The sequence below is a fragment of the Gadus chalcogrammus genome, chromosome 9 (genome assembly GCF_026213295.1).
Source record: "Gadus chalcogrammus isolate NIFS_2021 chromosome 9, NIFS_Gcha_1.0, whole genome shotgun sequence".
Classification (NCBI taxonomy): domain Eukaryota; kingdom Metazoa; phylum Chordata; class Actinopteri; order Gadiformes; family Gadidae; genus Gadus; species Gadus chalcogrammus.
The window spans coordinates 5,482,660-5,509,945 of record NC_079420.1 but is presented as its reverse complement, the minus strand read 5'-3'; the positions used below and the strand labels follow the sequence as shown (position 1 = coordinate 5,509,945).

Below are 27,286 nucleotides of genomic sequence, written 5' to 3'. Positions count from 1 at the left end.
CGCTAAAATCGAAATCGAGATCGAAATTCGATTAATCGCCCAGCCCTATTGTGTAGGGACTCTGAGAAGTTATTTCTTGTTGACCGTGGTTGTTTTGTTTATCCCTCATGCTATACCCCTTCAATGGATCTAGAGCATGGAGCGCATGCATCAGGGAGAGGTATTATGTGTGGCTATGACTTGGCTTACACCGTTGTCTCTGTGTTGTTCAGTGTACTCTTCGTTGTCATGATGAGTTCTGATTTCGGAGTTCACGGGAAAGCATCCAGTGTTTCAATAGTTTGTGTTTAGGTGTCATTTCAAACGGTCAAGCCCTTGAATGCAATGTGAGTGAGAATATGAGAAGAGGTCGACCGACATGTTATTTGTGCTTCATTTCAGATGCAGAGGATAATTCTCAGTCGGAGTCAGTCAGCAGGTAACGCAGTTTTCATTGTCTTTGTGTGCATATCGGAGCCCCCGACAGTTTTACCCCATGCTGACACTAACCCCCTGTTTAATCACACTTCAAATTGTCCAGGCCTTCAGTGAGTGCGGCGGACGACTGGCCATCGTCGGACGGGGACGATGATGAATTGGATTTGATACCAAAGGTAATTTCACCCATTCAATCGTCATCATATGCAATGATTTATCCTTGGAGATTTTAATCGATGACATTGTTGCTACACTATTCCCCTTATCCGTCTTCTATTTATTTCTTTACCCAGAAACAGCCAAAGCTAAACCTGAAGAAATTGATTGCCTCTAAGAAGGGCGGGACCGCTGGTAAATATCGAACCATCTTTTACCTTCTTGTATATACCTCCTGCCAGACTAGCTTGTGGTCGTAGTAACCTTCTCCCTTCCCATCCCTGCCCTCACCTTTAGCCCAGCTCAACAGATCCCTGAGTGGCGGCGAGTCTGAGCCCGAGGCCGATGCTAGACACCAGAGGCCCTCACCCCTCCCTCAGGGGTTGACTCCCAGAGTACCCCAGCACCCAGTAGTCCCAGTCCCGGCTCCCTTCTCCAAAACCCCCTTGAAGCCATCCTCCTTTGTCCCGAATCCCTCCAAGGTAAATGTTTGCATGTGAACCGTGTCGTAACTTTGACGTTGCATCTCTCCTCTCCTCTCCTCCCTTTCTGTTATCGTACCGAACGAGGAGGGGGCGGAGGGGAGCCGGGAGAGGGTGAGTTGTCGGAGCAGGCTTCGGGTAGTAGGCCCAGATCTCCTGGACAAGGAGGACCCGATGGAAGTCCCGAGGCGGTCGACTCTGAAGGGGAAAATGAGGACGAAGAGGATGATGAAGACGAGGAGGGCGATGATGATAATGACGACGACGATGAAGAAGAAGAGGAGGAGGATGACGATGAGGAGGAGGAGGAAGAAGAAGAAGATGAAGACGATGAGGAAAGTGAAGAGGAGGAGGAGGATGTGGAGAGCGAGGAAGAGTGTGAGGGAGAAGAGGAGGAGGAGGACAAAAGTGCGGCCTCGGTACAAGATGAGTCCATCGGTATCGAGACAGAACATTCTGGTAAAGGTAACCTAGACCTAACAGGTGATGGTGGCCAAAATCAGCCTGAGAATTGCTTTTCTGATATCAAAGTAACCGAGTCTGGTGTTGAGAGTGCGGGGCTTCCAGATAATGAGAAAGCGTTTTCAGAGGTAGAAGGTGTCGGTGAGACTCGTTCTCCGGGGATACCAAACTATAGGATGCCAGCGAACCTAGATATAGCGGGAGACTGTGTTGTTTCAGCAATCAGAGTAGAGTCCAATTTCTCAGATGAAGAAGAAAGTGTTCAGTCCGCAGATCCAAATATACAACCAGGCGAAGGTGCTACAGGCGGCATTGAACCCAGTCATAGCCCACCAATTCCGCCCGCCGCTCAGAATGTGGAATTAGTTCAAGAGGACAACGGCGATGGTGAAGATTGGTCCTTGACAAGTAAAGGGCACAGCGGAGATGGTTCTTGGAAGGACAGTGATGATGATGCCCTAGGTGATCAGGAGGCCGTGAAGCATGGCCGCAACACGGTCCTCTCTCAACGAAGCCACATGTCGGTAGAGGGGATGAGGGAGGAGACATGTGACGCTGCAGACTCGGAAATACCTCTGACCAAAGTGGAACGGCGGCGCTCGTCATGGGGCTCTTCGATACATAGCGACGGCGGTGAGCGAGAGCAGGACCCTCCTGATCTGGATGGACCAGGTGTGGAATCAGAGGTAGTACCTGCTCAAAGCGCGTCTCCATTGCCAAATGAGGCATCCTTGTGGGATTCTTCATCCCAACCGGAGGCTCCCTCAAAATGCAATTCCCCCAAATCCCAGTTGGGGGAACCAACGTGTCCCGTGGATTCCCCGTTACCAAGCTGCCCCGACTCGCAGCAAAGACCAGAATCAAAGCTGAAGGAAACAAAGTCCGAGTGGGATTCATCCTCAGACGATGACGAAGGCGACCAAAAAAAGGAACCCTCGTGCACCGAAGATGCAGAATTAAATGAAGAAAGGAACAGGGTTACTCATGATGTCTTCCCTCTGGTGTCACCAGAGCCTCAGGACGAAGAGAGGCCTAACTCCCAAGCATTAGACGGTAACGTTGAAATAGCCACCATGTCTCCAGAAGTTGAGGACGGCCCGGGCAATCAAAATGACCACGATGATGATAATAGCTGGGATGACGGTGCAGATAATTCAAATAATGAGGTAGATGGACCCGTTTCGCCGACTCAAGATAGGAGTGAAAACTCGCCGCAAACAAAAGAAAAGGAACTTAGTGTAAGTCCCCCTCCACTCAAGTTAGGGCAAGACGAAGATGATGGGCAAGACGAAGATGATGGGCAAGACGAAGATGATGGGCAAGACGAAAATGATGGGCAAGACAAAGATGATCGGCAAGACGAAAATTATGGGCAAGACGAAAATGATGGGCAAGACAAAGATGATCAGCATGATGAAGATGTGGAGAGCGGGTCCGCCACACAAAGAAACTCAGTCTCCCCAATAGTAACCCCTGCAGCTGTCCTCCCCGAGAACGATGGGGATAAAGAAGATGAATATGACGGTGACGAGTCGCCCCCGGTCTCCATGATCGAGGGAAACGAATCCGACGAGGACTTCAGCGGCGATCCTGAAGACCCGCTCTGCGGGACCACCAAAGGCTCTCCCAAAGCAGAGGAAGAAAGTGAGGATTCCGACAGCCGGGCCAAGCAGCTGAAGTACGATTTCGCCAGTGCCACAGTCCAAGGGGCCGTGCCGTGCGGCGACGACTCCGACAGTACTGTGGGCGAAGGTCCGGAGGACGAAGCTCCCGGAGAGAGGGCCTACGAGGTGTGCGAGCCCCGGTTAACATCCTATGCAGCACTAGGCGGTGAGGATGACCCCATCCGCGAGAACATATCAGGGCTGGGGGAACACCACGATGTAGACCATGAGAAGGTGGACTCATGCGGTTATGCTTCCGCTAAAGTGCAGAAAGCTGCCGAGTCCGACAGCCACGGCTTCTCTGATGAGGAGCTACCTACGACTGACATCGACGACGTGGATGTTGACTCTCCACACGAGGCAGAGGACTTGATCAAAGGAAGTCCCCGAATCGGAAAGACGGCAAATCTTGTCAAACAGGTACAACTGACATGTGTCATGTGAAAGGAAGCAGGTAGTTGTGTTCTTGTCTCTCTGGAGTTTATGTTCATGTAACATGGTTTATTATGTTAATTTGCTAAATGTAAATACAGTGTATTGGAGTGTATAAGTGTAGGTATTTGGAAGAATCTTCATAAATACAAATATTTTTGTTCCCATCCTTACACAGAATGAAGACTTAAGCGATGATGGAGAGGAGGAAACTGGTGATGAGGAGGAAGAAGATGAGGAAGATGATGAGGAGGAAGAGGAAGAAGGTCTCACATCAGAAAATGACCAGGATGAGGAGGTGAAAGACACCCCCCCGGCTGTAGCAGCCCCCTCTCAAGAACCCGGAGTCTCAAAGGATAGTCGAAGGGGTGAGTTTCTGACCGCTCTATTCTATGCTGTTTAATGTCAATGTGTCAATGTGACTTGATGTCGCTTAAAGGACAAATCCGGTGTAAAATGGATTTGGGATATGTTTGGTATGATAACGAGTTGGAGCGTTCGTTTTGGAGCACAAAAAACGCACATAGACGCATTCTTCAGTTGGCTGCTTTTAGCTGAGTCTAACAAAACACTATAAACTTGGAACGATAGGGGCATGTGTTATGGTAAAAACTAAATCGCTATTTTAAACCACTTAAAAGGCTAGAAGTAGCCCGACACTCTTTGGTAGTATAACAAGGGTCTTAACATATAAAACGCTGCATTTTTTACTTTTTAAGTGTACAGATTGTTTATTAAAGAGGACATTTTATACACACAATACCATCAGTAGATCACCCGTCGACGCCATCTTGTTTTTAAGACTCGATAGGTAGATTGACCCAGATCCATTTTGCACCGGATTTCTCCTTCAACCTTTACCTTACCCACAGATTTTCTCTCAGAGTTGGGCTTGGAAAAGGAAGCGGAGGAAGACGATTCTTGGGATTCTGAGGTACGTCAGGAAGGGTTTGGATGATCTCGGCCCTGTAAGTAGTTTGAGGTTCATATTGTTTCAGAGACTTACCGATTTGTACAATACTTCCAGTCCCACTCTGAAAACTCTCGTGCTGGAAAAAGTCTTCCTCGTCCTAAAGAGCGAGCAGCGATTTCTGCTCTTGGAACGAACAACGGAGAAGGTAGTTTCACTTTCTGTTTCTCAGTTTGAAAATGACAGATTTGTGCCACTGGCTTTGCTTTTTTTTACAATCATTCCAGTCATCATTCCATGCTGCAGAAAATGGTGACCTTATGTATGTATGTATGTATGTATTTAAATGCCGACAATGATAGCAAAATACCATTAATGGGGCACAGCAACACGTGTATTGACTTATTAACTAACTCTTTCTTATTAAGTTGCCCAACTTTTAACAGTACGTTACATTTCCTTTTTGTAGACGTCTTTTATATCCCCTCTTACTTGAGTGGGGAAGTGAGCAGTAAGGGGACTTTTCTAGAGCCTTGGAGAGGTGTAGACAGGCAAAGAGACAGCCAGGGCGCGGGTATGAATGACTGTCTTGTCTCAGAGCTTGCCAAGGAGAAGCATGTCCTGTCGCATCCCCTGTGAGCCGTCATTAACCTCCCTGATACATGAACCACCGCATTGACCCCAGTCGCATGACGCATCCGCTGTGCATCCGGAATGCCATCGTCCTTCACTTCCTGTGTCTGTGAGGATGTTTTGTAACCAAACACAACCGGGATAGTCGTATTCTAGATCATTCAGCTTGCTGTTGATTTGGGTGGGATCGTTGTTGTTTTTTATCATTATTTGAACTAGCATTATGTTGTCTTCTTTTTATTGTCGACTGTTCTTCCGCACACGAGTGTCCTCCCCGATGGATGATCAGCCTACCAGTTTATAGTCAAGTCAATTTTAAACTGTCTTAAAGGGTCTATACGCCGTATTATGGGGCAGGGTGGACAAGTATCTAGTGAACTTGAAGAGGGACAATGGGGAATCTAAGGTTCTTCAGGCAGGATGGTATAGGTAAGCAGTAGCACCTTCAATTCTGACCTGGCATTAATTACTGTCCACTTGGTAGGCTGGTAAGCTGATCTATCTTTCATACAACATGGGACACACAACCATGTGTGAGGTCACTAAAGGGTTGGTATTGATGCCTTGTAATCCCTTATCGACATCACACCTGGTTGTAAAACAGGGGCCCTTTAACCATACGCCTCTCAGCCATTCACGCTCGTTTTCATTTCCATTCTTCTTTGGCACATTAACCTGGATCTCCATCACATAACCACGGCCTCGGCTTCATAACATCAGCTGCGCTGCGTATCCCCCTGCACTGCACTCGTTTGACTAAAACATTGTATTTCTGACGTCTTTGTAAAGGCTCTCGTGCCTTCGCATCCAAACCGCAGAACCCTTTGAACCATTTGAAGTATCTTTCTCTTGTTCCACAGTTGTCAGTGCCACCGGTGATGGCAACGAGGTCAAAGCACAGCAGGACGAGGTGGCTCCACAGAACGAGGTAGGACCAATATGTACACTTCTATAAAAGGAATAAATCTATTAAAAAAATATTTTATTTACTTATTTATTTGTTTTTCCAGATTGACAGGGCAAAGTGGGAGCCACTGTCTGTCCTCAATAAACTGGAAGCCGGAAATATGAAAACGGGTACTTTGAAAACCTTTCATTCTGATTTTGAATTGATCAGTTGCTCCCAATCTTTATTTCCACTTCAACTCGAGATGCACTTCATTTCTACACAGATCTGATGGAGGAGCTGGGGCTGGGAGACGTTGATGACCTCGAAGGTAAATGACACAAAAACAGGTCACCTCTTCCTTCTTCTTGTGTTTCAGGCTTTGAGAAGCTTAATACGGCCATCAAAAGTCTGCTTGTTGTACATGCATTTAATGAGACCACAAGGTATAAAGACTGGCAAGATCCATACATGGCTTGACACCGCATGTCAGATTCACTGATGAAGCTAAGTACAGTATATCACTGCTAAACATAGCATCCATTCCTCACTTTTAATTAAACCCCAAATGATTGATGACGAAGACGATGGACTGCAAAGCTTGTTACTCTCTAGTGAAAACATTTGTGTTGTCCTTTTCATTGAACTCCGATGAAGCTCAAAATAAAGGTCAGTGAAGAAAACGGTTCCCTGGGTCAGCTCTAGAGTTCACCCCTTCATTAGTAGTTATAGTTAGAATATCTGCTACATGGTAGATGCTTTAATCCAAAGCATCTCACAATACCATGAGAGCATATATTCTAAGCATGACTGACCCCTCAGTAGGAATAGAACCCTGTGGAAAATGTAAATCTTTCCCCCCCCCTATGCTAAGCAGCATTTCATCGTTAACAAAATAAAATCTAAACCAGGGAGAATTGATATCCACACCTTTATTGGCAAACAACAAGTAGTAGTAGTATAGTAGTATATCCTGTATCCCAGTGCACCTAGAAACACTGAGATAGCTTGCGAGACGTCCCCCACTCACAGTTCACACCGTGTCCCCACTCCAGACGCCTCGGACTGGGACTCCACCAGTACGGCCAGCAGGAGGACACTCCCCGGGCGCAGGGTGCCGTCCCCCGGCCACCCCGCACCCTCCGCCGCTGACCCCCTGGTCCTCCACAAGGTGGCTGCCGCCGCCGCCGTGAGGACGTCTCCACCCAGTCCCCTGACCCGGTCCCCCTCGTCTTCATTCCAGTCCCAAGCCCGGCCCCAACCCCAACCCCAGACCCAGACGGAACCCAAGACCCAGACGGAACCCAAGACACAGACGGAACCCCAGACCCAGACGGAACCCCAGACCCAGACGGAACCCAAGACCCAGACGGAACCCCAGACCCAGACGGAACCCAAGACCCAGACGGAACCCAAGACCCAAACGGAACCCAAGACCCAGACAGAACCCAAGACCCAGCCAGAACCCCAGAACCAGAGAGAACCCCAAACCAACCCGGAACCCCAGATCCAAACTGAACCGCAGACCCAGTCAGAACCCCAGACCCAGCCACAACCCAAACCTCAACCTAGAGCCAGGAAGCTGCTCCCCCTGAAATTGGACAGTGATGAAGGTAAGCCCCCTGCTGTTTTTTAGCGAAGTTGCATGAGGAGCTAGCACTAGATAATCCAACCTTATCAAAATATAATCACCGTTGACTTTCACTGGGACAAAGAGATACTGGTATGACACCTCGTATTCCATCCCTCCCCTCTCATAGAGTCGGACTGGGACTCGGACAACGGGACCTCTCCTTCGCCGGTTAAATCCGAAAGGCAGCGGCCAAATCTACTTGAGATTAAGACCTCCTCCGGCGTAGCAGGTGAGGCACCCCGGGGTGCTTTAAGCACTTGCTATTTTTGTGTACAAGTCCTCCACTCTGGTTAAATCTGTCCCCATGGTGTCCCTACAGGTATGTCAGGCGATGAGTCTCCTTCAGATCCGGAGGGCAGCCCACAGCCAGAGGAGCAAGCTAAGCAGGTGACTCATTGTAAAAGCATTGACTCAAGCTCTTGTGATTCCCCTGTGCCACTGTTACAGTTTGATGGGCATGATCAACCCATATTACATACCATTATGCCCTTACAGACTTTTACAAATCAAAGCAATTACGGGGGGATTTTCCTAGCAACAATCAGTTGTTTATTATGTGTATGAAGCTCAGTGTCTCTGCAATCTCATGAAAGTGAATATAAGTGCATGTGTGTCTTTTATACAAAGCTATTGTTTCTTAGTCTATGCATTATCGTCTTGTCTTTGTTTGTGCATTGCGTTTTTGCCGCCTAACTTCACTTGCTCATCAAAGGAGAGAGAAAGCCCATCCAAGATAGTCCCTGACATGTCGTCGGACTGCGAACGGAGGGAAACCGCAGAGGAAATCCCACCTCAGGAAAGCCCAGAGCCCCACCGGGAACCACGTGGATCCACCGGGGAATACCCGTGGGAAAACCGATTCGAGAAACTGTGGGTGGAGGTGGAGACGAAAGAGGTGAAAGCCACCTTCAGGGACGTGGCCGCCGAGCTGAGGCAGAAGTTTGGAGAGCTACCTCGGCAGGGCAGTCTTCCTCCTGCCGAAGACCATCCCGAAGACCCTCCCGACCCAGGACAGGGGTCGACCGGCCTGGAGTTCCCCGCGGCGGATGAGACGTCGAGTGACGACGACGAAGAGGAGGAAGATGAGGGAGGGGAGCCTATAATGAGGCCCTTGGCGATGGCCCGGAGCGCGGCCCTTCGCACCATACCGGAACAGAGGGAGTCAGGCCAGGAGGACTCCCTGAGCGAGGCCAGCACTAAGGCCTCCAAACCCCCTGATGGCGACCACCTCAACCAGGGAGGTGCTGCTCCAGGCATCCTGAGTGGAGATCCGGATATTTCCGAGAGCAGCCGTTCTCCGTCGCCACGACCCTCCGAAGGATCTCACGCCATGGATCACGGAGACTGCAGAGACGGGCCGTTGCCGACGGCGGCAACCGCGCCGAACCCCGGTTCTGAGATCGAACCGCCGTCCTGCCAGGACAGCCGAACCCAGGGGGCCGAGCCTGAGGGGCGGAGCCACGCCGACTCAGAGAGTGATCTGGACGAGCCGGCGCTCTCTCAAACGACCGCCACGCATCCTTCCGGGCGTCCTCCCACCACAGCGAGTGTGCCGGAGGGACGTCAGGAATGGGACACGCAGGAGGTGGAGGCAGGTGTACGGATGCCGATAGGAGCGTGCGCGGGCTCCGTGAGGACAGATGAGCTCAGGCTTGAGGAAGAGGTAGAGGGCGGTCGCCACCCACTGTAGTGCCTTCTAGAATGCCTGTTTTTTTCTCTTCACGCTTTTCATAGTCTGATCTTTTGAGGGTGCGACCAGGCCGAAACCAGGGTATTTTAATGTTAGCAAATGTTCGACAAAAATCTTCGTCTAATTGCCCAAAGCACACGGAGCACGAATAGTGATATATATCAGATTTTGTAACGCAACCCCAAATAATAACTACAATCATATCGATTTTAAAGGAGCAGAGCATGAACGTGGCACGCTTCACATAGGACTGTATTTATGGACTCTATTTTGGACGCGTCTGTCCTGGCACGAAAGTGTTCTCTGTGCTAGTGAGTGATCAGGTGATATTGACCCAAACCTCAGAAGCGACTAAGTTCCTGTATCCACTCTCAATACAACTAGGACATTAATATTTAGATATTAAGAATTACTAGAGATGGCTTTTGGCCTCTCTTACTATTTCTTAGCTATGTTCCATTCGGCCTACTGTTTATGTTTGAAGCCTAGGACCATCTCTCATCGTCTCCTGCGTCTGCGTTGTGTTCTGTGTATCATGCATGAGTTGGACACGTAGCCCACCACATCTACCCAGATGCAGTAGTGTGTGGGGTGGACTTAGTGTGCCGAAACACTTCTTTTCCCCTGAAAAGAAGCCCTGTGGAGTGGCTTTATGTTGTTGTTGTTGTTTTTGTTGTTGTTGTCATCGTTGTGATCCTTTTCCTGCATGCCATTTATGTTCTCTCATCATTAACAAGCCCCTGATGACCGGTGTGTCTGTGTGATTAGCCATTAATTGCAATCTGCCCTGCCCGGTTGGTTGTAACGGCTAATTACTCTCACCCCTGGTGGTAAGACAGGGGCCCTTTAACAGTTCGGCCAGCCTTTTAAATGTTGCACATATTTTTATGTTGTAATCATTTGTGCAATATGTTCATGATTAAGTAAAACTAGAGTTTTCCCGCGCGTGTTGCACATTGATTTATAACATGGAGAGGCAAAGTTGTGCACGACAATAATTGGCACCAATCTGGCGCAATTAGAAGAGCAATCAACTGAATAAATGCCAGGTATAGCCTATCGGACACGCAATCAGTGCACTTGCAAATTAGTGCCTGCAAGTATGACCTATCGTGGTGTGACAATATTTAACCATCAATCTACCGCAAATATGTAGTGTGTGCGAATGTTTGTGCGTTTCCGTGTATGTTCGTGCACATGTGCGTGCTTGCGTGTAATCTTACCTGCGCTTGTGCCGATGGTGGAGCTGTTAAACGTCTTATCTGTGTGTGTCTGTGTGTGTGCGTGTGTTTGTGTGTGTGTGTGTGTGTGCGTGCTTCCGTGTATGTGTCGCTGCCTTTGAGTTGACGTGCGGTTTGTGTGCGTGCTTGCGGCATATATATGCGTTCGCGCTTGGCACATGCGCACTTGAGTAACTTGAGTAACTGGTGTGACAGGCCTGCTATTATAGTAGTAATATGTGTCGCATAGCTTTTTTCCCCTTCTTTTAAGCTCACCAAATACTACAAGGGTTGTTTGAGTGCATCAATGCATGCTAGTGATGTGAAGCTAATTAGCCGACATGCAGTGCTGCAAGCAAAGGTGTTCGGTCTCCCGAGAAAAGCAATGAGCCACTGAATTATGGATGGCAGAGTGTACTTGCTCCAAGCACCTTTTTTAAGGCTGGCCTTTAAGCTTGAGTTACTCCAGTTTACACCTTAGGGAAAACTTTTACACCTTTTTTCTCTTTGTTTGATTGTATTTTTTTGTGGTTTGTAGTTTTCCAAATATTCGCGAGCCGCCATGCCGGCGCAGGGTTCCGGCGCTTCCTGGGACGCCGGGGGAGAGGACGAGGAGGAGGAGGAGGAAGAGCAAGGAGCCCAGAAACCCGAGCCAGAGTCGGGACGGCAGGCCAGGGCGAACGGCCCGAGTCCTAGGGGAGAAGGACGTCAAGCTCCCCCTGAGAGTTCTGTCCAAAGGCCGCCGGGGAAAAGCCCAAAGGGGTAGGAGTGCTTTATGTAGCTCTTTATTTTTATTGTTGCATTCATAGGCTGCAACGTTTTTTTTAAGAGATGTTGATTTGTATTCTTATGAGATGGAAGTAGAACCAAAAGTAGACTTAGGCGTGTATGATTATCTCTCAATTGAGGAACGCAGAAATATAACAATTCTAATCCAAAATGCTGCCCTGATCGTACAGGGTTTCCCTTGTTGCCTGTGGCACTGTCGTTAATACAAATACAGGCGGGAGCAATGTCTTGAGTGTTTCCGAGTGCCACCATGTGCTGAGGTGCGGTCTCGTGATTGGCCCTCTCCACTCACCGCCAGACATATTGCTGCTCTCCGTAGCGTCGACAGGCGACCGGTTCCGCTTCGAGTGCCAGTCCAGCAGAACACCCTCAGCAACAGAGACGCCATGTCTCTGCAGGTCCCCTCAAAGAGGCCCACGGTGGCCCCCAGGTTGAGCAGTACCCCTCGGACTGCGGCCCACCTTAACGGAGACCCTCTCTCTGTGTTTGACGATAGCACCTTAAGTGACCTTTCGGACAGTGAAGGAAGGTATATACATCCATGTGTCTCCTGGCTCCCTGGTCGCCCACTGCTTCTCCCGCCTCTGTCGATTGTCACTCTACTTTCCTACTGTCTCCCAACACGTGGGAACACCATTTGGAAACCAGGGGGGGGGGGGGGGAAATAACCCGGGAGCTCATTCATTCTTCAAGCTCTGTTCCGTCTTCCTCTCGAATACGTTTGCATGGCCAGGCTTTTCTAACCGATGGAACGTAGCATGCTGCGTTTATGTTTATCCCACTGCACGTCCAACTCCCCTCCCTACAAGCGGATACAGGAGTGGGGACCCCCCCCCCCCCACAGGTGGATAGCGGCGTTGATGTTCAACACACCCATGTTTCCTTTCTGTTTGTTCTGTCCCGTGTCGGTCTCGCTCCAGGTCCCCACCAGCATGCCACCGGCTAGACGAGGTAAGGTCCCCGTCGTCGCTGCCTCGGCGGTCTCTGTACAGCTTGGTACCTCGTGTCTTTTTGATGCTATTGCTAACCCCCCTCCTGAAATGTTATCCTAAGAAAACAGCCAGTGATGGATGAATGCATTTTATTGGTCGTAACCAAGGAGTAGGGGCAGAAGCTTGAGCTTATATCAAGCCCCCCCCCCTTCTCACATTTTTAAGAGTAACAAATAAATGTTATGCATACATTGTGTTCGCAAATACATGCACCATACACTTAACTACGTATATGCATACATGCATACATACATACATACATACATACATACATACATACATACATACATACATACATACATACATACATACATACATACATACATACATACATACATACATACATACAAAAGGGTCAATACTTATATACAGTACATTTCCACCTTAAGTTGGAAAGTATCCTTAATAATGATGATATCCATAATGAGAATAACAACCTTCATCATCATCACCATTATCAACATTGTTATAGAGTGGTAATACTCAATGTGATGTGTATCATGAAGCATTGTTGAACAAGTCTAGACAAGCATAGAGTCGATTTTTTTACTGCATTGAGTTTTCAGTTTTTCAATGTCATTCATTTAAACTGTGTGTGTGGGCAGAACACGGTGGGAGGGGAGATGGAGCTGGCTGAGGACCTAGACGAGCTCACACAGTCGTCGGACAGCCACACGGACGACATCGAGTCCCCGGCCTCGGGCTACCGCCACGCAGCCATGCTCATCCAGAAGTTAGACAACACCACGCTGGGTACGCAGGCCACCGTCTCCCAAACACCTGGCTCTTGACCCGCTGACGGCTAATCACACTCACACCTGGTGGTACAATGTGACACCTTTAAGAAGTATATACCTTCCAAGATACTTTGCTGGTGAAGTAATGTTGGCTTGTAATGTCTTGAGACTAGGAGGGGAACATTTTTGTGAACAGCTAATAACTCCCCCTCCCCCCTCCCCCCCAACAGACTCTAGCAGCATGATGAAGCTGCAGAACATCTTCCACGAGTACGAGAACTCCATCCAGAAGGCGCGCAGTCGCCACGGGCACCTGAGCGACAAGGTGGGCCAGCTGGAGGGCGAGAGGCGCGAGCTCCGCGCCACCCTGGAGGACTTCAGGGAGGCCAAGTCGGCCCTGGAGCGCCAGCAGCTGGAGCTGCAGACGGAGGTGGACAACCTCAGGTAGGACCCGAGAGCCGTGAGGCACGCTGACGAGGTGTACGGGGGAGTTGAGGCTTAGTTATGGTTCCACCTTGACTAGGGCTGCTCCATTATGGGGAAAAATCCTAATCACGATTATTTTGGTCAATATTGAAATCACGATTATTCAAACGATTATTTTTTGAGTTTGAAAACATGTTTTATTTATTCAGTGTTTCTCTCCCATAAAAAACTTTGCAGCTGAGAACTTTGAAGTTTCGTCTTAAAAAAATACACAAAATGGTCAAAAAGAAAATGTTCCAATCTAAAATAATGTAAAGATAAGTATCCAGCTGTTATGCCCTTTCTATAAAAATAAATAATCATAATAATAATCGAAAAAGTTGATTATGTTAATTTTGTGATCGTTTGACGCCAAAATACAATTTCGATGAATCGCCCAGCCCTACTGTGCGGTGCCAACACAAGGTCCACTGAGGCCCGGCTGGTATCGAACCCCTGGCTCCTCCGCTGCAGGTTCAAGCTGAAGCAGGAGCAGGAGAACCGGCGTAACGCCTCCATGCTGTACGACGGCAGCCGGGACAAGCTGCGGCGGGCCGAGGAGCAGCAGCAGGCGGAGGTGGAGGAGCGGCAGAAGGTGGACCTGGCCCTCCGGAGCCTGGAGCTGGAGAGGAGGACCCTGCTGAACAACATGAAGCAGGTCCGCACTAGGGGTGTCAACGGTTACAAACAATTGTAAACGATTACACAACCCCTTTTTTTTTTTTTCGTGTACACGGTTAACGTTTTTTTATTACTAATGTTTTTTTTTGTTTTTTTTAAAGTGGACCGCAGTCGCGCTATAGGGGGATTATTTGTTTTTTAACACGGCGGATGCGCGAGCAGAATGAACATTTGTTTGACCGGTTGCCTTGGTTATCTCTGTGTGGTTAATTTGCAGTTGCGGTGTTAATTAGGATGTTGTCAGCTTACTGTTACATTAAACTGTGATCAGAAAACGCGGTTATATGCTAGTATAGTCCCACTACTCTCTGTGGTATAAAGGCTGGGACGAATTTCAAATTATAAATATGTAAACTTTATGTTGCAAGTATGGACCGTCCGTCGCCATTCCCATTGAAACAATGGCGCGGTGATTTCATTTTCCTTTTTTATGGTTTTCGTTTGCAGATTTTTCCTAAACGGTTATGATTTACTAACCGGTTACACGTGTACACGTGTGTACCCGTGCACAACCCTAGTCCGCACCCCACGCCCCGTCGTCATACAGGCAGAGCCTAGTTAGTGAGTTAGTTAGGGTTGACAGATACCCTGGAAATCCAGAGTTCACGCGAGAACACAATTTGAATTTCCTCAGCGAGCCACTCTGGGAACGAGCAATATACTCACTCCCCCTTTCCCCTGGCCCAGAACGTTAACCAATCACATCAGTGTATCTGATATATGCGGGCCAAAAGCGTTGCTGTTTTACCGTCTATATACGGCAAGTCTTATGGATTATTATCGAATTGCTCGCAGTGATATTTGCAAATGCATGCTTAGAAGGTGGTCTGGATTTCCAGGCTAAGGGACGGATACAACTCATGTGGATGGTGCACAATCCAGCAGGAAGCATCATAGCATTTATAGCGTTTGCTCATTTCCAATGCCCGTCCAATCCTGGACCACCTTTCTTTAGTGTTTAGATTTGAATTTCCAATGAATAGTTTGGAAGTTACGGTTTCAGTTCCACAATCATACCCCAGGATCTTAACCATCCAGAGATCCGCCTGGCCTGGGCTCCGTGGTCTGAGGAGCCTCTGAACCAATAGATGTGTTTTTGTTTTAAACGTTATTCCAGCTGGAAGAGGACCTCAGCGAGACCCAGAGGCTGCTGGCCAAGGAGCGCGGCGCCCGGGCCCTGCAGGAGAGCCTGCTCAGCAGCCACCTCCGTAAGCAGCAGGAGATCGAGGAGCAGAGCCGCAGGAGCGTGAGCAGGAGCAACGAGGTACGGCGACCCTGCGCGGCGGCCTGATGATGTAACGCTCGGGGGCTGGTGATTGGGCGGCACGTGTTCCGTGAACGGTGTTTTGATGTTTCGCCCCTGCCTAACCACCGTCCACAGTTTAAAAGACAAACAGATCCATTGAGACGCTCTCCCCTTATTAAAGGTGACAGATTATACCACCAGGTGTGAGTGTGATTAGCCGTTACAAGCTGTTTTGCAAATCGGCCTCTTCTGACATCACAAGTGGGCGTGACCACCTAGATCTGTGCCGGATAGTTCAGTCTACCAGCCTACCCAGTGGACTATAGCAATCGTTGCTCATCTATCCGTCATACATCATAGGTAGACACGCCCACCTATGATGTCAGAAGAGGCAGATTTTCCAAAAGGCTTGTAGCGGCGAATCACACTCTCACCTGGTGGTCTAATACCACAGCCCTTAATAGAATTGCTTGAGTTCTTTAAAACAATTTTATAACAAAACATCAGACCGATGCAGATACATCCATTGAGTTTCTCTCCCCATATTAATAGAATTGCTGGATCTCATCAAAACAATTCTATAGTCGGTACCATATAGACTAAGTCCTGAACGCAGCGACCCGGGTTCGATTCCTGCCCGTGGTCATCCCCTCTATCTCCCATACCTTCCACTCAGTCTCACTCCATCATAAAGCATTTGGACACAAAAATAAATGTTTAAAATAAATAAATGTAGCAATTATTCGCCGAAGGCGAAGTGAGGTGAATAATTGTGTTAGTATGCACGTAGTAGCACGTGCACCCTCCCAAAATAAAGAAGATAACACTTTTTGCCGGGATTCTTTTTTCTTTTTGAGTTTCTTTTGTTTTTATTAGCATGAAGAGACGGACATTTTGGGATGAGAACAATAAAAAAAAGTTTGAGGTCTCAATCCCGGGATATCGCCCAATATCCCGAAAAAGCGAACCAATCAAATTGTTCCGTCCTAGGAGGTTCACGTGTAGCATGTACTAAAACACAACAACCGCTCCCTCCGCCTGTCCCACCAGGCGCTGTCCCAGCTGACGGAGGCCAGCGACCGGGAGAAGGACCTCCTCCAGCAGACGGCGTCGCTCCACGAGGAGCTGTCGGCGGCGCGCGGTGAGCTGGAGCGCGCCCGCGCCGCCGCCGCCCAGGAGGACGGCCGCCGGGAGGAGGAGCGGGAGGCGCTGACGGAGCGCCTGCAGGATGCGCGGCGCGACCTGCGGCTCAACGAGGAGGCGCTGACCCAGACGGTGGTCCAGTACAACGGGCAGCTGGGCGCCGCGAAGGCGGAGCTCGCCGCCGCCGCCGCGGGCCGGCTGGAGCACGAGCGGCAGGGCCGGGAGGCGGCGGAGGCGGAGGCGGTCTCGGCGCGCACGCGGCTGGCCGGCGCGCTGCAGGAGGCGGAGCGGTGCCAGGCGGCGCTCGCCGACGCGGAGAAGAGCCTGCTCCGCCAGCGGGACGAGAGCCAGCGGCTGAGGGACAAGAACACGAGTAGGGCTCTCTGTGTGTCGTCGCTCACTGCCAGCCTCTCTTAATTATCGAATGATTGCTTCGTTAATTTTGTAAAATATGTAGCCAGCCGTTCTGCGATTTCTATAAAACATTTAATGAAGACACCAAACTGATAAAATAAATATATAAATAAATAATAAATAAATCACGATGAAACGTAGCATATAATCGGATAAAACTCATTTATATTAGTTTGACGTAAAAAAGGAAATCACGATCAAAATGCGATTAATCGTGCAGCCCTAACTCATGTTGTCCCCTGGGCGTGATGACCTGCAGCCCTAACTCATGTTGTCCCCTGGGCGTGATGGCGTGCAGCCCTAACTCATGTTGTCCCCTGGCCGTGATGGCGTGCAGCCCTGACTCATGTTGTCCCCTGGGCGTGATGGCCTGCAGCCCTAACTCATGTTGTCCCCTGTCTGTGATGGCGTGCAGGCGAGGTGGCGGGCCAGCGCGACGAGGTGGGCGGTCTCTCCCAGCGGCTGGCGGCGGCGGAGGCCCGGGCCAACGGCCTGGAGAACGAGGTGCACCGCGCCGCCCTGCAGCTGACGGAGAAGAGCCTGCTGCTGGACGCTGGCCAGCGGGAGGGCCAGGCGGCCGCCGCCCGCGCCCGGGAGCTGGAGGAGGCGCTGCGGGCGGAGCGGGAGCTGGGCGGGCGCGCCTCGGCCCGACTGGAGGCCACCCAGGAGCGGCTGGGCCAGGCGCAGAGCGACGGCGCCCTGCTGCGGCAGCAGCTGGAGCAGGCCCAGAACAAGGGCGTGGCCACGGAGCGCGCCGTCGGCGACGCCCAGGAGCGCTTCGGCCAGCTGGTGGCCCAGCTGCGGGCCGACGCCGAGGCCCGCGTCCAGGTGGCGGAGGAACGCAGCCGCGAGCTGGCGGGCAAGGCGGCCGACCTCCGGGAGCAGGTGTACAAGACGGAGGAGGAGAGGGCGGAGAGAGAGGTGAGGGGGGAGAGGTGAGGGGGGGAGAGGTGAGGGGGCAGGGGGGGGAGAGAGAGGTGAGGGGGGAGAGGTGAGGGGGGAGAGGTGAGGGGGCGGGGCGGTGGGGTGAGGGGGCAGGGGGGGGAGAGAGAGGTGAGGGAGTAGGGGGGGAGAGAGAGGTGAGGAAGCAGGGGGGGGAGAGAGAGGTGAGGGAACAGGGGGGGAGAGAGAGGGGTGAGGGGGCGGGGGGGGGGGAGAGAGTTGAGGGAGCAGGGGGGGGGGGGGGAGAGGTGAGGGGGCAGGGGGGGGGGGAGAGAGGTGTGCGAGCACGTATAAAGCTGGAGGGTGAGAAGATGGAGGGCGAGAGAGAGCCTATAACCTGCGTCTCGGACCCTCTCCTCCACAAACGGCCACCTTTTAGCATAGCGTCCAAATGCTACTGTCCTGTTCAAGAGCTTTCTCCCCTCCTGTCTGACCAGGACATGCACTGTGTCTATGTCCCTCACTCTCTTTCTTTTGCTCCCTTTGTCTCTCTGGCTGTCTCTCTACCTCTCTGTCCCTATGTCTCTCTCTCTCTCTCTCTCTCTCTCTCTCTCTCTCTCTCTCTCTCTCTCTCTCTCTCTCTCTCTCTCTCTCTCTCTCTCTCTCTCTCTCTCTCTCTCTCTCTCTCTCTCTCTCTCTCTCTCTCTCTCTCTCTCTCTCTCTCTCTCTGAGCAGTCCAGTGTGAGGCAGCTTCAGCAGGAGCTGGCCGACTCCCTGAAGAAGCTGTCCATGAGCGAGGCGTCGCTGGAGGTGAATACGCGATACCGCAACGACCTGGAGGAGGAGAAGGCCCGCCTCTTCAAGGACCTGGACCGGCTCAAGGGGAAGGTAGGAAACGGCACCACCTGCTGGACGTCCACGCTCACTGCGGCGCTGTATGGATTCCAGGAGGGAGGTTTAATAACAGGAGAAAGTACAGGAGAGTAGTAAAAAGAAGAACTGCACTATCAATTATTATCAAAGTCTATTCAACATATGATTATTTTTTGATTAATCATTTAGTATTTAAAATGTCATAAATAATGGCAGAGTCCGAACTGATAATTTTCGAATGATCCATGCAGCAAATGTTTTAATTTAAAGGCATATTGTACGGGATCCAGTGATATGCACTTTTTAATATGTTGTTGAAATTGGTTTTTACATCCTGACAGCAATAAATAACATATGGGCAATGAAAAAGAAGCGAAAAAAAAACGAATTCTGTATCTGCTATAAACCTGTTAAAATGCTTACCAATCTGAGACACTGTGCCCGAATCTAAAGAACCAATCACAAGCCTGCGCGTTCTCTCCCCTCTGTGTACGAGCCTGAGCCGGCCTGAGCGCGTTCACGGAGGGCAAAGAAAGCGTTGTTGTCATAGTAGTTCATGACAGTGGACTAGACCTAGTGAGCCTACAACGTTAACACGATGGAAGAAAAAAAACAGAAGTTACCACTGCCACCGTTACTTGCCCCGGTTCATCCTTTTAAAAAGGCAAGAAAAAGAAAGACAGAAAATGAAAAGGCAGCAAAAAAAAAAGTTGGAGAATGCTCGAGGAAAAACGAGAATAAATATTGGATTCGCTTTTCAGCGATGGCGACAGCTGAGGGAGTTGCATGGCCTGAAAAGTGGCGCAATGGTTGCCGTTGAAGTAAGCCGTAAGCAGCATTAGCGCTCGTGCACGGCTCTGTCGAGGGGTGGGGGCAGGGAGTCCTGAAGGTTGGGGGAGGAGTTAAACGGAACTCCGAAGAGAAGCTAATTTCAAATCATGCTAGCTCTCTCACATCGTACAGTATAGCTTTAACTGCAACATTAAGCAGGAACTGTTTGTTTGTCCAGTTGTAATCGACAACAACTTAAACGATTGATCTAATATCAAAAATAGATTTGATTCATATACGGTCGATGGATCCATCTACACATTTTTGCAGCCCTAGCACACAAACAGAGATTTAACCCTGTGACCTCTGACCACCTGCAGCTGGACGAGAGCGAGGACCAGTACGTGCAGGCGGAGCGACGCGTCAACGCTCTGAAGGCCACACTGGACGACCGCGAGCGAGAGCTGGCCGCGGCCAATCAGAAGCTCCGGGAGGCGCTGGCCACCTCGGCTGGCTCGGACGCCACCATCAAGCTGCTGGAGGAGGCTGTGCAGAGGTACGCACACACACACGCACGCACGTAGACGCTCACTCACTCGCTCACTCACTCACTAACTCACTCACTCAGTCAGGTGTTCACTCTCTCACTCACCCACTCTCACTCGCTGACTCACTCACTCACTCACTCACTCACTCACTCACTCACTCACTCACTCACACACCCACTCACACACCCACTCTCACTCACTCACCAACTCTCACTCACAAACTCTCTCTCTCTCTCTCTCTCTCTCTCTCTCTCTCTCTCTCTCTCTCTCTCTCTCTCTCTCTCTCTCTCTCTCTCTCTCTCTCTCTCTCTCTCTCTCTCTCTCTCTCTCTCTCTCTCTCTCTCTCTCTCTCTCTCTCTCTCTCTCTCTCTCATATACACATTCTCACACACACACACACATACAGGAGTGTAAAGTAGCTATACGGAGTCCCGATTTCCTGGACAGAAACCTCCCCATGATTCTGAAAACATTGGTTTGTTTCATTGTATTCCCGGTGGTGGTCCTGGCAGGGGCTTGATGATGCTCTTTGATGATGTATATTCAGGCTGGAGATAGAGAACGCCCGACTGGAGGCTGCGGCTAAGCAGCAGGCGAACAAGATCGAGGCGCTGCAGAAGGGAGTGCACGAGGCTACCGTGGTAAGGACGCCAACCAACGGCTAACAGTGGTGCGCCACATTTACATGAGTTAAATCATTCAGCAGACGAACAGCATAGAAGTCAGGCCATGAACAATGAAGGCGAAGGAATCATCAAATAATTCCAGTTATGAAGAACGGCTGACCAGTTAAAGGAATCAGTATACAAAGATTAGTAGAATAGTTTAATCAGAAGCATGCCTTCTAACCAAGTCCGATAAGATAAAATGAAGTCAAATAAAGGCGTGGCAGCATTCCCGTGTTTCCATCTGTGTGTTGATGACGTGTTGAATTCATTCCCACAGCCATCTGACAGTCCCGAAGGCGCGGTTGGTATTTTGGTTTCTAAGCTTAGTCTCCTGTGTGGGTGCACCTCGATTTTAGAGATCCATGAAACCTCCATAGAAAGTGGATATAGATACATGGACTTTCTATCTCACTGCTGGTTTCAGGGTTCTCTGGGTGATGGGATCTGGTTTTCCTGAATGTAACATCAATCGTCTTGGGCTCTGCTTTTTGGTTCCTTCTCAAGCTGCATGAAGTTTTTTGTTTTTACCATTTAGGGCCTAGAAGGTTTCTTTCTTATGCCACCAAGACTTGTGGTTCTTGTTTTTTTCCTTGACTGTTGAGGGGCTTAGTGGCTTTTGGTGTTCACCCGATTGGATTAAATGTACACTTATCCATAATAGGCCTGCACGATAAATCGTTATAAATCGCAATCTTGATTTTATTACTTTTTTTTTTTTTACGCCTTAATTTACAGGTGTGTGGAGTTGGTTCAGTAGTTATAAAAGGCCAGCAATTAAAGACAATGTGCTGCTATATGTACAAAATTAATCATTCGGTTTTTGAGACTCCACTTTAATCAGTTATAAAGGGCCATATGAAACGCAACGTGCTAGAGGTGCCAAAAAACTATGTTTGCTACTGCCATTTTATTTTTGACATGGTTCATGTTTGCAATAAAAATTGCATTTCGTGAGAAAAAAAACCATGGCAGAGAATCGTAATATTAATTCTTAGCAAAAAAAAATTGTGATTCATATTTCTCCCCGAATCGTGCAGGCCTAATCCATAATAATATACAAGTCGACATTTCAAGCATCTTCCGGAGTGTCTCCTGATGCCCTTCCTGGTGCTATTCTATTTCTCCAGGTCAGAGGTCGGCTGGAGGACTTGGTGACCAACCTTCAAGGCAGTAAGATGACCCTGGAGGACCAACTCAACAGAGAGGTGAGAGACCACGGCACACTTCTCCCTCAAAGACCTCTGCACTGGCCTGCGTTGAACTCCAACAACACTCATTATCTTCTGGCCCTGCTTGTGCTGGGCTCTAATCTCTCTCTCTCTCTCTCTCTCTCTCTCTCTCTCTGTCTCTGTCTCTGTCTCTGTCTCTGTCTCTCTCTCTCTCTGTGTGTCTCTCTCTGTCTCTGTCTCTGTCTCTGTCTCTGTCTCTGTCTCTGTCTCTCTCTCTCTCTGTGTGTCTCTCTGTCTCTCTCTCTCTGTGTGTCTCTCTCTCTCTCTCTCTCTCTCTCTCTCTCTCTCTCTCTCTCTCTCTCTCTCTCTCTCTCTCTCTCTCTCTGTGTCTCTCTCTCTGTCTCTCTCTCTCTGTGTGTCTCTCTCTCTCGCTCTCTATCTATGTCTCTCTCTCTCTCTCTCTCTCTCTCTCTCTCCCTCTCTCTCTCTCTCTCTCTCTCTCTCTCTCTCTCTCTCTCTGTGTCTCTCTCTGTGTCTCTCTCTCTGTCTCTCTCTCTCTGTGTGTCTCTCTCTCTCGCTCTCTCTCTCTCTCTCTCTCTCTCTCTCTCTCTCCCTCTCCCTCTCCCTCTCCCTCTCCCTCCCCAGACTCAGAGGCAGAGCCAGCTGTCCCACACAGCCCAGGACTCCCAGGCCCTGTGGGAGGAGGAGCTGAAGAGCCGCTCCAAGCTGGGCCTGAGGCTGGCCGAGCTGGAGAAGGAGCGGTCCGAGCTCGGCAGCCAGGTGCTCCCCCCCCCGCCGTCCCCCTTTCCCTCTGGCTCTGGACCTTAAGGGCTGAGTGTGGTCCCACGGTAACGCAACACAAGGGGGTTACGGACCCCTTGCGTCCTTGCGGACCCTCCTTGCGTCCACCGCAAGGGCCTGACGTGCGCCTCCCAAAAATGTTAACCTTCCTTCGAGGCGACGTGGCAGCTAGGGCTGTCATTGGTGAACTGCGACCATAATCAGCCCTTAAGCCTCAATCATTGTCTTTATCTCCGTCTTTGACTCGACTAGAAGCCGACTGTAGTCACCGAATGTGCATAAAAGTGTTCGTACACCCGCAGTGACACTTATGTGTTGAGACGCTCATGATTATTCAGCGTTTTTTTCATGCCCAGGATTAGAAACGTGTTTTTGGTATTTTTTCCCGATGTCGTGTGACATCCCCCCCGAAAGGAGCCCAAGCTATCGACTTGGGAGCGGTCGTTAACCCGCGGTACCACCCCTCCCCTCTAGATGGAGACGGAGAAGAAGAGAGCCAGGAAGATGGCGGAGCAGAAGAAGGCGGTGGACGGCCGGCTGGACCAGGAGATGAAGAGGAACACGGACTTACAGAAAGAAATGTACAGGTGACAAACTGTACCCCCCCCCGCCTCCCGCCTCCCGACCTCTGACCCCTGGATCTCCTGCTGTTCATCCCGTGTAACGGACCCCCCAGTAGAAAGCAGCGGTCTGCCTCAGAGACCTCATATATACACAGACTAATATATACACACTATTGATGATTCATAGGGATTCATTTTTACAAAACAAAACCGGCCGAAGCTGTCAATGCGGCGTCTGTGTGTGTATATATATATATATATATATATATATATATATATATATGTGGTCTTCTCATCCATCCTCCTCCTGGTGTAGCTGCTGCAGGGCTCTGATTGGTTCCCGTCCCTATCGGAGTGCTGAGCGGTGAACTGGTCCCGATCTCATCCCTGCTGACTCCTGGCTTGCATGTGTACTGGACTAGACACTAGACCCACCTTTCATTGTGTTGCGTACACTTGGATATTAGATTAAGGAAGAGTTTGTTCGACGAGATAATGGCATTAATCTAGTCAGAAATAAAGTCATGCACACACTAACTAGCTGATAAACATCTCTGTATATATTTAATATTTCGTTTTGCATTCACTTAAGCACACTATTTGATATGATCTCTCACACAGCACATAGTATCGTCATTATATGACTCGTTGTTGGGTTTGGAAAAGTGAAGGCAGGGTGTTTATGTTCTTCTCCGTTTTCCCCTGTTTGTTTGTTGTGTGATGAAGGCTGCGGACTCTGCTGAAGACGGCCAAGAAGAGGCTGAGGGAGCAAGAGGGCGGCTCTCCCACGGGCAGCCAGAGGATGGACACCCTGAGGCTCAGCATGAGAGACAAGGTCTCACTCGCGCGCACGCTCACTCACTCACTCACTCACTCACTCACTCACTCACTCACTCACTCACTCACTCACTCACTCACTCACACTTATGATATCTTCCATCATCATGATCCAAACATTTCTACAACACAGCAACACATTACCTGAGAAAACATCAGTAAAGAAATGTGAATCAGTCTCAATGAAGTTGAACCTAGGTAAGGTTCAACTTCATTGTCCCCATGGGGAAATTAGTCTTGGGCACAGTGCATCATTGCTTTCATAACATAAACAGAGAGTACAATAAAATAAAAACAAACAGACAAACCAACATTTTAACATCGCCAACGTGGCGCTTGATAGACTGTAAGTTAAATAGCGCTTTGCTGTATTGCACAGAAATCTACAGTATGGGTTAACATTATATTAAAAGTGTTAAAGTAAAGTGTTAACATTATATTGTATTGCCCTATTGCACTAGAACTTGTGGATAAAGTGCAATGTTGTAAAGTGCTTAGTGCTCAAGGGCTATGTGCTAAAGTGCTAACCTATTTATTGCACATAATTCTACAATTAAAGGTCCCATGGCATGCCACCAGGTGGGGTGTGATTAGCCGTACAGGCCGTTTTGGAAATCTGTACCTTATGACATCACAGGTGGGCGTGTCCACCTAGATGTATGACGGATAGATGAGCTACGCATCCTACAGTCCACTGGGTAGTCTGGTAGACTGATCTATCCAGCACAGATCCAGCTAGCCACGCCCACCTGTGATGTCATAAGGGGCAGGTTTTCAAAACGGCTTGTCGCACTCACACCGGGTGGCATGCCATGATGGGACCTTTTAAACGACAATGCCCCCTGTCTGACCCGCGACGTCGCCCCCCCTACAGGCGACGGAGGACATGGCGGGGCAGCTGGAGAGGGAGGCGTCCCGCGTCGGGCAGCTGGAGGCGGCCAACGCGGAGCTGAAGGAGCGGCTGGCCTCCATGCAGGGCCTGGGCCGCAGCCACCAGCGGCTGGAGGAGCAGCTGGAGGAGGCGCGGCGGAGGGCCCAGGAGGCCGGCCCCGCCGACCCCGGCCAGGCGGAGAGGTACCGGAGGGAGGCCGAGGACCGGGCCAGCCTGCAGATCCGCCAGAAGCTGGAGGAGGTCAACGTCTTCCTGCAGGTAGTGGGAGGAGATGGGCGCATGCACACACACACACACACACTCACACACACACACACACACACACACATGCACACACACACACACACACTCACACACACACACACACACACACACACACACACACACACACACACACACACACACACACACACACACACACACACACACACACACACAGACACACAGAGAGACACACACACACACACACACACACACACACACACACACACACACACACACACAGACACACAGAGAGACACACACACACAATAACTTATCAATCACCAAAACTTTGAACGCAACGTTTGTTTCCATTCATGCCCAGTAGGTAGTGTGTGGGTGTGGTAGGACAGTGCATGGGGTGATGCACCCCTCCCAGCTGAAAAGTACTGAGTTTGAGTCCCAAAGGCCACAGGTGTCCTTGAGCAACAGGGCCTGTGTCTAAATTCATTCTAAGCTGCTGAATAGACAATTTATATAGATAAAAACTGCTGCAAAAGATGGAAAAGGCATCGTGTCTGTGTCTGTGTGACTGTGTGTGTGACTGTTTGTGTGTGTGTGTGTGTGTGTGTGTGTGACTGTGACTGTTTGTGTCTGTGTGACTGTTTGTGTGTGTGTGTGTGTGTGTGTGTGTGTGTGTGTGTGTGTGTGTGTGTGTGTGTGTGTGTGTGTGTGTGTCTGTGTCTGTGACTGTGACTGTGTCTGTGTGACTGTTTGTGTGTGTCTGTGTGACTGTTTGTGTGTGTGTGAGTGTGTGTGTGTGTGTGTGTGTGTGTGTCTTTGTGACCGTGTGTGTGACTGTTTGTGTGTGCCCCCCCCCCCCCCGCCCCCCCTCCATCAGAACCAGGCGGCGTCTCAGGACGCTCTGGACCACATCAAGTCGGCCAACGAGGCCAGCGTGCGCGCCCAGCTGGAGCAGCGGATCCGGGAGCTGGAGGCGGAGCTGGGCCGGGCGCGGTCCGGCCAGCAGGACAGCCTCAGCCTGAGGGAGTCGGCACGCAGCGAGCTGGACCGCTACCGGGAGCTCTACACCGACGAGCTGCGCCTCCGCAAGGCCCTGGCGGCCAAGCTGGACCGGTGAGCACATGTTGGGGTTCACTGTGGTCTCTTAACATGTTAGGGTTCACCGTGGTCTCTTAACATGTTAGGGTTCACCGTGGTCTATCTCAACATGTTAGGGTTCACCGTGGTCTATCTCTCAACATGTTAGGGTTCACCGGGGTCTCTCCTAACATGTTAGGGTTCACCGTGGTCGCTCTTAACATGTAAGGGTTCACCGTGGTCTCTCTTAACATGTTAGGGTCCACCGTGGTCTCTCTGAACACCTCTGCACCAGCCTTGCAGGGGCTTGCCCGGGGTGACCCTTGACCTCTCCCTCCCTCTCAGGGCCAACGACCGTCTGGCGGAGGCCAACGCCAAGCTCCTGGGCGAGCGTCACCGCAGCAAGTCGCTGATCGCCAGCAGTATGGCCAACGGCAGCCTGGTGGGCCCCCCGCTGGACCTGGGCTCCCTGGGCTCGCTGCCCGCCTACGGGGCCTCCCTGGGGGGCCTGGGCCTGGGCCTGGGGCACGGGGGCAGCCCCCTGGGCAGCCGGCAGGGCAGCAGAGTGGAGGATTACCTGGCCAAGGTGAGCAGCGCGGCGGCGGTGGTGTTTCCGGGGTGGTTGTTTTTGTCTTCCTTTGCGGGATGTTACTGATTTTTTGCTGTTGTTGTGTTTGTTTTTTCTTTGTTTGTATTTCCTTCGCCGTCACGTGTCGGGAACGGTGCGCAGGTAGGGGGGGTGGCCGTACCAGGTGTAGATCTGGAGGCGCGCGCTTTGACCGGAATGTCTTTTGGAATTCTAACTGGGCTTATAAAAATAACCGTTAATCAAGTAAAGCTAGTTTGTGTTTCTACTCAAACGGTAGATTGTGTAGAAAGTAACATATTTATTTTAATTGATTTACTTATTGCTCGATTCTTTGTTTGG

At 50.2% G+C, this 27,286-nt stretch overlaps 1 protein-coding gene across 1 annotated transcript in view; it reads left to right on the top strand.

The window, feature by feature from the left end:
* Positions 1 to 27,286, top strand: part of si:ch211-272n13.3 (protein piccolo) — a 34,754-nt gene that overhangs the window by 4,800 nt on the left and 2,668 nt on the right. The window contains exons 8-41 of the mRNA XM_056598731.1: positions 382 to 418; positions 521 to 593; positions 711 to 768; positions 871 to 1,055; positions 3,792 to 3,981; positions 4,486 to 4,547; positions 4,641 to 4,731; positions 4,789 to 5,097; positions 6,017 to 6,084; positions 6,167 to 6,233; positions 6,329 to 6,373; positions 7,098 to 7,655; positions 7,803 to 7,904; positions 7,995 to 8,158; positions 8,211 to 9,338; positions 11,124 to 11,347; positions 11,694 to 11,903; positions 12,295 to 12,325; positions 12,972 to 13,119; positions 13,334 to 13,547; positions 14,043 to 14,226; positions 15,367 to 15,513; positions 16,546 to 17,011; positions 17,468 to 17,973; positions 18,670 to 18,822; positions 19,959 to 20,134; positions 20,674 to 20,767; positions 21,922 to 21,999; positions 22,609 to 22,743; positions 23,239 to 23,351; positions 24,054 to 24,162; positions 25,039 to 25,314; positions 26,159 to 26,394; positions 26,704 to 26,944. Of these exons, the coding sequence (XP_056454706.1) occupies positions 382 to 418; positions 521 to 593; positions 711 to 768; positions 871 to 1,055; positions 3,792 to 3,981; positions 4,486 to 4,547; positions 4,641 to 4,731; positions 4,789 to 5,097; positions 6,017 to 6,084; positions 6,167 to 6,233; positions 6,329 to 6,373; positions 7,098 to 7,655; positions 7,803 to 7,904; positions 7,995 to 8,158; positions 8,211 to 9,338; positions 11,124 to 11,347; positions 11,694 to 11,903; positions 12,295 to 12,325; positions 12,972 to 13,119; positions 13,334 to 13,547; positions 14,043 to 14,226; positions 15,367 to 15,513; positions 16,546 to 17,011; positions 17,468 to 17,973; positions 18,670 to 18,822; positions 19,959 to 20,134; positions 20,674 to 20,767; positions 21,922 to 21,999; positions 22,609 to 22,743; positions 23,239 to 23,351; positions 24,054 to 24,162; positions 25,039 to 25,314; positions 26,159 to 26,394; positions 26,704 to 26,944 (6,878 nt within the window). The remainder of the gene's footprint in view (positions 1 to 381; positions 419 to 520; positions 594 to 710; positions 769 to 870; positions 1,056 to 3,791; positions 3,982 to 4,485; positions 4,548 to 4,640; positions 4,732 to 4,788; positions 5,098 to 6,016; positions 6,085 to 6,166; positions 6,234 to 6,328; positions 6,374 to 7,097; positions 7,656 to 7,802; positions 7,905 to 7,994; positions 8,159 to 8,210; positions 9,339 to 11,123; positions 11,348 to 11,693; positions 11,904 to 12,294; positions 12,326 to 12,971; positions 13,120 to 13,333; positions 13,548 to 14,042; positions 14,227 to 15,366; positions 15,514 to 16,545; positions 17,012 to 17,467; positions 17,974 to 18,669; positions 18,823 to 19,958; positions 20,135 to 20,673; positions 20,768 to 21,921; positions 22,000 to 22,608; positions 22,744 to 23,238; positions 23,352 to 24,053; positions 24,163 to 25,038; positions 25,315 to 26,158; positions 26,395 to 26,703; positions 26,945 to 27,286) is intronic.